General features: G+C 52.5%; 1 protein-coding gene across 1 annotated transcript; it reads right to left on the reverse strand.

Moving 5' to 3' along the window:
- Positions 1-4,967: 4,967 nt before the first annotated feature.
- SNRPE (small nuclear ribonucleoprotein polypeptide E) lies at positions 4,968-7,070 on the reverse strand. The gene is made up of 5 exons (XM_068419072.1): positions 6,937-7,070; positions 6,718-6,744; positions 6,126-6,188; positions 5,809-5,887; positions 4,968-5,250 (listed from the first exon to the last, which is right to left on the reverse strand). Exons 1-5 carry the CDS (start codon positions 6,988-6,990, stop codon positions 5,195-5,197), a joined length of 279 nt encoding a protein of 92 aa, XP_068275173.1. The 5' UTR covers positions 6,991-7,070; the 3' UTR covers positions 4,968-5,194.
- Between the last annotated feature and the right edge of the window lie 96 nt (positions 7,071-7,166).

The raw sequence follows: 7,166 nt of genomic DNA on the forward strand, positions 1-7,166 counted from the left end.
CTCCCGTTGGCGCTGCCCTCCTGCCCCCCGACACCTGCATGTGGCGAGGAAAGGGGGGGCTCCGAGAGCAGCTTGGGGCTCCCCATGGAGCAGAGCAGCTCTGCAGGTGCCACCGACACAAGCCAACACTCGGGGTACGGCGGCGGGTCAAACTTCCCCTCTATTTTGTATCATCTTAATGTACAAAATGCAACTGAGCTCTGTCAACCCCTTAAGATCCCTCACCAGCTGGACTTGGCCTACTTCTAGCTCAGTTTACAAGGTGAAAAACGACCGCCCGAACACTCTCCTTAAGTCTTAACCCACCCACCAGGGAGCACAGGGAAGGAGAGGAGCGTCCCCGGAAAACTCAGCTTTATTTACGAAGCAGATTGCCTGGCAGCAGGAGCCACAGAGACAGCAGGTCGGTGCACGGCGCTGTTCCACTCAGCTGAGGACATCACACCACTCCATCAGCCATCACCCCCCCAGGGGACTGTTAGATATTGCTCCTATTTCACAGACAAGAGACTGAAGAATTGCAGATAAAGGAAAACTCTGAAAATCGGGGCCAGACCTGCAGGAAAGCTCGGTCTGCTTTTGAAGCTCCGGCCCTCGCAACGAGGCAAGCCCTCCTGCAAACCTGAGCCCAAATGGCTTTTGTGGTGAGACAGGCAAAACCTGGAATGGGTCCTGTGCCTTAATAAATACTCGTGTGTGAGTAAAATAAACGGCCCAAACCTGAAGCTCTCTCGTGGCTTTGTTTTACCACGTCTATACCCCAAAATCCTGCAGTTAGATGTCACGGAGCAGGGCTGTAAATTACAATCTCTCTCTCTCTGCCACAGACAAACTGGTACCGTTGCAGGAGAAGCCCAGAAAACATCATCCACCGTGACGCTGTGCTGGGTAGGAACACGGCCCAAAGACAAGTGCAGGAAAATTGGGCTTAAACATCGCAGCTCAAGGCACAGGAGGGAAGAAAACCTACAAGAACAGGGTTGTCTTCTGGGTGATGGAGTTTGCTGTGACACCTTGGGCTAAACCCCATCCAGGTTTTTGTGCATGGGGAACACCACTCTCCCCAAAGCCCAGGTTATCGCTGGCAAGAAAAGCACCAGCATCGACTAAGCTCAGCGAAGCAAGTCCAGCTCCTGGCACGAAGGGGCCTGCTGGTATGCGAGGCAGCGGCGCAGGGGGGGGCGGGCGTTGCTGCTGCTAATGTGGCAGAGTTTCCCCGCTGAGGGCAGGGCAGAATGCCCGTGACTCATTTTTCCAAGAGATGTTACAAACAATAGTAACGATGCCCCTGGTGGGTATGAATGTGAAAAGGCACGACGGGGGGGCAGCCATGCTGGGCACCTTGTGTGTGGGCTGCCAACGGAGGGGACTGCCACCAACAAAACCTGCTGGAGCCAGTTTTTGGCATTGTGTGCGACCAGAGCCCTTCTGCAAGGGCTTTGGTTGGGGGGAAAGAAGGGCAAAACGGCTGCCCAGCAAACTCCTCTCCCCACGGCATCCTTGTGCTGGGTACCAACCCCCTCTTCAGCCAAAGAGGGGACCAGTTTTACTACCCAGGGAGAAAGACGGCAAAAAACAATCCCAAACGGTTCCATCCCCATGTGGGACTGGAACAAGAAGAGGCAGGGACTTTAGGGCAGGATTGCAGCGCTTTAAGGCTGCTCTCCCCCAGCTCCTGCCTCTACCCTCCACACAAGTTTTCCATATTCAGATGCTGCCCTAAGGGGACAGCTTCTAAGCCGATTGAGTCCTTGACCTTCCACTGTTGTCTGTTTGATACTATTATTTTTAGGCACACAATCCCTAAAACATACCAGCACTTGAAATAAGTTCCCAGATAATGTGCACGGAAGCACGAGGTGGCGAGGCTTCGGGAGAAGGGAGCTCTGGGGGGACCGAGGGCGGTGGCAGAGCGCCACGGAGGAAAAGGTGATTTTCCCCTTGTACAGCTCACACACATCCCACCTCCCCGTTCACTTATTTCACAGACACTCCGAAGGTCACAGGCCTGAAAAGACAGTAAATGCCGACGGTAGCCCAAGCTCAGCAAGCAGCCACGGGCTACGCAAGGGTCTGCTCCCATTTGCGGTGCTCCTGCCGACACAGAGCCACGTCCTGCCCGAGGACGGAGCCCGCTGCATCCCACGCAGCCTGAGCACGATGCAATGCCACCTTTCAGGAGCCGGGAAGGGCACCAACCCGCGGGCAGCTGCCTGGCTCAGAGGTTTAGGTTCAAGCATATATAAAATTGTCCTAGAAATCACTACGTCCTACCAAAGAGCCACAGAGAAACTGTTCCCCTCTGGAAAGGCAGGACCACTCTGCCTCCCTCCTCGGGGGGCTCTTTCACAAGCATCTCATCCTGCAAAAGGACTGGGCTGGGCCAGGGAAAGCAATTCCCAAGTGCGAAAGGGAAGAAATGCAGCCTTTTTCCCAGAACCCCAAAGCCACAGGCAGAGAAAAGGGACAAATATTTACTGAAAGTACCTTCCAGTGGTGTTAAAGGTGCTGACGCTTTTAAGAAAGAAAAGAATCAAACACTGCAGAGCCCCACCTGGGTCCGAGTGGGCTCTCATCCGCCTGCCACAATGAGCCCAGTGTCTCAAACTGAAATGCCACACCGTAGAGCTCTGTCTTACGCAACCTGTGCCACCATCCGTGCAGAAGCAGGTCTTGATCGCTAGCTTTGTAAGGAAAAACGAGCTCTATTTCTACAAAACAGACATTTGGGTATGGTGAGATGGTACCTAAAACTACCCCCAGCTCAATTTCTGGTTGTGACAGAGATCTGAGTGCTGGGTAGGGGTAAGAAAACTTCCTCTGGCAAACCCGGCCACAGGCACTTTGTTTCCTAGAGATGGGCAAACGCTGCAGCGTGGTATTTGCACCACAACAAGTCATCCCACTGCAATAATCCAGCACGCTGGGGCACTCCTAATAATGCCACCTCAAGGCATCTTCTTCAAAAGGAGTCTTGACACGCCCCCCACCCCGCACATCCCCCCTGCGCTGGAGGGAAAGGAATTTGCACGTTATGGAAAAGTACAATTTGCAAAAGCAAACAGGCTCCACGGCAGCAGAAAGCCAAGCGATGGGGGGTTTCTAAACACAGAGCCCAACTGTAAGCGTTCACTCTACCTTGCTCCTCCTCACTGCCTCTTGCTCAGCCCAAACCAGAACCTTCTACTCCTCATCCCCTTCTGGAACAGGACACCTCAGGGTGAGGACGAGCCAGGGAAGGTGCCGGTGCCCAGGAGATCCAGGCACGCCGTCCAGCCGCCGCACCGTTTGAGAGCAGCCTCGCACCGGCCAGCCCAGTTTGCTTTCTTCCAGGTTGTTTGGGAGCCAATAAAGCTGTTTGAATGCTGGGGAACTCTGTGTTCCTGCCGAGGCTTATGACACTTTGCTGGAGGGGCAGGAGGAGCTGGCCGAGTCCGCAGCACCCTCTTCTGTCTACCGCACTCTTTTGCAACCAGTTTGAGTCTCATTCTGGCACCGCACGGTTCAAGCGGCTCGTGAGACGTTACCTTCTTGCTGCCTGCAGCTTGGGAACGCTCAGGAAGCTGGAAGGATTCGGGGTTAAAAAAAAATCAGCAAGCATTTAGATGAGTCAGCGCTGTGGTTTTGATGAGGACAGACAAGTGCTGCCTGGGAAGGCAGTTTGGCAAAGCCAGAATTGTTTTTATGCCCCATCTATGTGCTGGTAATGCCTAGAAGCTCTGTTCTTGGACCACAAGGCTCCATTGCCAGGCGCTCCTCAAACAATGGGGCTGTGTTTCCTCCTGGACATCCACACACGCCTGGACTCTCCTGCAGGCTTTCTGCAGTTTTCATGTCTCCTTTTCTTCTGCAACTCCCCCCCCCACATAATTACTGCCTGTTTTGGTACCTTATCATGAGATGCTTCAGAGCTGATTAGCCTGGACTTCCTTCCTCCCATCATCAACCTACTCCAATATTGACGTTCACTCACACTAATTTGATCAGACCAAAGAGCAGAGGAGCTTTAGGAGGCATTACGGTGTCTTGAAGTGCACAATTTGGAGCTGGCAGCAGCACTGCTGATAAGAACAAGCTATTTCTCCTAATGTCCAAGTCTTCTCAAACAGCAGCCGCTTGCCAGCCACGTGCAAAGCGGAAGGAGGACAGACCCTTGTAGGCTCCGAGCCAGTTTTGTTTCAGTGGCCCTGGATAAACTGGAGCCAAGTAATGTGATGGAACAGATCCCACTGAATAACCTCTAACACATGCTCACTATTAGCAAAAAGTTTATGTTTTGAAATACTGAAAGCTTATTAAATGAGTCCTACTGCAGCCTGTGCATCAAGATTAATTTCTCTCCAACCAGGTAATCTCAGTCTCTTGAGTTACAGCCAAAACCTTCCTTTTTTTCCCTCTTTCTTTACATCACAAAAGCAGCAGAAGGGACTGACAGTCCCGAGTAAACGAGGGAACTTATCTTTTGTGGATGCAATAAGCAACTCGGCTTCTTGTGGAAACTTCAACAGAGCAGCCATATCCTCAAACAGGTAATAATAATAAACCAACATGACAAAAATCCAACTGATACACCTGACATCCCAACCCATTTGATAGCACCACGGTTTAATCTGGAGACTCTGCCCAAAGAAGCGAGAAATTACAGAGGTTTAATCCAAACCAACTGCCCTCTCTGCTTCTCTGACCTGAAGACAAGTTATTTCACAAGCATGCCTACCAGTAAAGTCTGTAAATGCTGGATTACTGTAGCACAGCCCCAAGTCCCTCACGAGCACCACGCAAGCTCAAGGACCGCACGTCGCTCCGGTGTCCTGAACGAGCCCACCTTGTCCACCTCACGCAGATGTAACATCCCAGAACACACAGATATTTATTGGAGACGGCACAGACCCACAGTGAAAATCACTTTGAATACATTTCTCCCCCTTCTCTACTCACAGGAGGGCACACGACTGAAAGCAAGCAGATTTACGCTTACGGTTAATGTGAAAAACGTTTATTTGAGAAATACATTGTGCACTGTTTCAAACTACAAAAGAAAAAAAGGACTTGCACAAAGGAACACGCAGTTTTCAACTCTGCATGCGACCCCAGTTACACATAACTTCCCATCTACTAGCTGGTCCTGCTCCCACTAGCACTTTATCCACTCTGAAGCACCGTAGCCATTGTTCTACGTGAAGAATAACAAATCCTAGTTAGAAACACTTTGTAGAAGAGTGATATTGTCCCCTTTTAACATGATCCGACCTGCAACACAGAGAAAGGAAAGGGGGGATTAGAGAGATCCCAGGCCCTGGTGACAACCTCACATTTTCACAAAACATTTCACAACGGCAAAGGTGCTCGCAAGAAGATGCCGACACAAAGACCGACCAGGTTTTGATCAGTGACACAGAGCCCCTGCCCAGCCGGCCGCATCGCAGCACTGCCAGCGTGGCCGTGCAGGGCCCACACTCACAACTCACACTACAACGTAACAGACACAACCTCCGTTCCAGCTCAGTGTTTGAACAGCACTCTGTCCCCACCGAGAGCCCAAACAGGCAGAGAAAGCGCAGTGCAGCTTATATGTTGTTACACATTTGAAAGACAAAAACTGGTCTCAGGCAGAGGCAGATTCTCCTGCACGTTCACCAAAACCACCAGCTCGAGAAACAGCAGGAACCGAGACCCAGCCAGTGTCTGCTCACTGTACATCAAACTCAACACTCATCACGTGTTTTGGATGTTAAAATGTTGCTATGTGGAAGGTTCACACAAACAGGTTTCAGGCATCACTCAGGTTACACAGACACACTGACATACCCAACTGTTTCCTTGATTTCGTTTTGGAGTGAATCTCCTCTGCGTCATCCAGCACCAAGTTCATGTATTCATCAAAGCCCTAAAAATCACCACAAAAGCAGTCAGTGAGCTCAGTCACCCCCCGTCTGAACTTCAGCAACAACGATACAAACTCTCATTAGCTGTGCTGATGTGGGCTGGACAATTAAAACTATCCATTGGAGAGGCATGAAGTATTCTGCCCCCCACTAGTTTTTCTTGAGAGGAAGAAATAGTTTTATGAATCTGAAAAATAAAAAACAATCAAAAGAATAACAAAGGCACATCCTGATACTCACAATGATGCAGCCTTCTATCCGCATGTTCACCTGCTCATAGAGCCACACCTGGATCCTGGACCTCTGCAGAATGACAGAGGAGGAGGGGAGCAAACCAGGAACATAAACACTCCAAGCACTTTTGTTCTCTCCTATGCACTAAGTGATCCTCGCTACCAACAGCCACTATAGCTCTGCAGCACTCAGGAGTAACGCTCACGCTTGGTTTCCGTTATGTCCTCAGATATTTTTAAGGTGTTATACTATTTTGTAAATATGCGTTCACTGATGAACACGTAACAGCGTAGATTTTAAAAATATCACAGAAAACATCCCCGCACACCGGGCTGCAAGATCAAATGCCTGTTACAAAGGCAACTCCTTAACACGAGAAGGAAACGCTGAACCCCTCACGTATCTGAACACCAGCGAGTTCTTCATTTCAACAGAAACCGGCTTCAAAACACGACTTATGAACTCGGAAACACCAACCCGGCGCGGCGCCCGGTCCCACACGGGTCACACGCCCCCGCGCAAGAAGCCCCGGGCCATTCTTCCCACACCGAGGGCGAAGCTGCGGCAGCAACCCCCCCCGCCCGGCCGCGGTACTCACGTTCTGCAGGTAGCGGAAGATGAGGTTCTGGAGCGGAGCGTTAAGGACGCAGCACGGCAACAACTCCTGGGCGGTACGGCCCGCGGGGCCCTTCGGCGCCTCACGGCCCAACGCAGCTCCTCCCCGCCTGCCCCCCCCACCCCCGCCAGACCCCGCCCCCCCCGCCCCGCGGCTCCGAGACGCGGCCGCCGCGGCCCCCCGCCGCCGCAGGAAGGATACGATGGGCTGCACCATCACCTTCTGCACCTTCTGGCCCTGCCCGCGGTACGCCATGGCTGCTGCTGCTGCTGCTGCCGCCGCCCGGCACGCGCTCCCGCCACCCCCGCCGCCGGAAGCCGCTAAGCACGGCGGGAGCGCGCAAGGAGCTGTGGGATGCTGGCGGACCCGGCCGCTCTAGGAGGCTGGGAGGACCCGCTCTACTGCTCCGCGCAGGCAGGGGCGAGCGGGAG

Source organism: Nyctibius grandis, chromosome 27, assembly GCF_013368605.1.
Source record: "Nyctibius grandis isolate bNycGra1 chromosome 27, bNycGra1.pri, whole genome shotgun sequence".
Taxonomy (NCBI): Eukaryota; Metazoa; Chordata; class Aves; order Nyctibiiformes; family Nyctibiidae; genus Nyctibius; species Nyctibius grandis.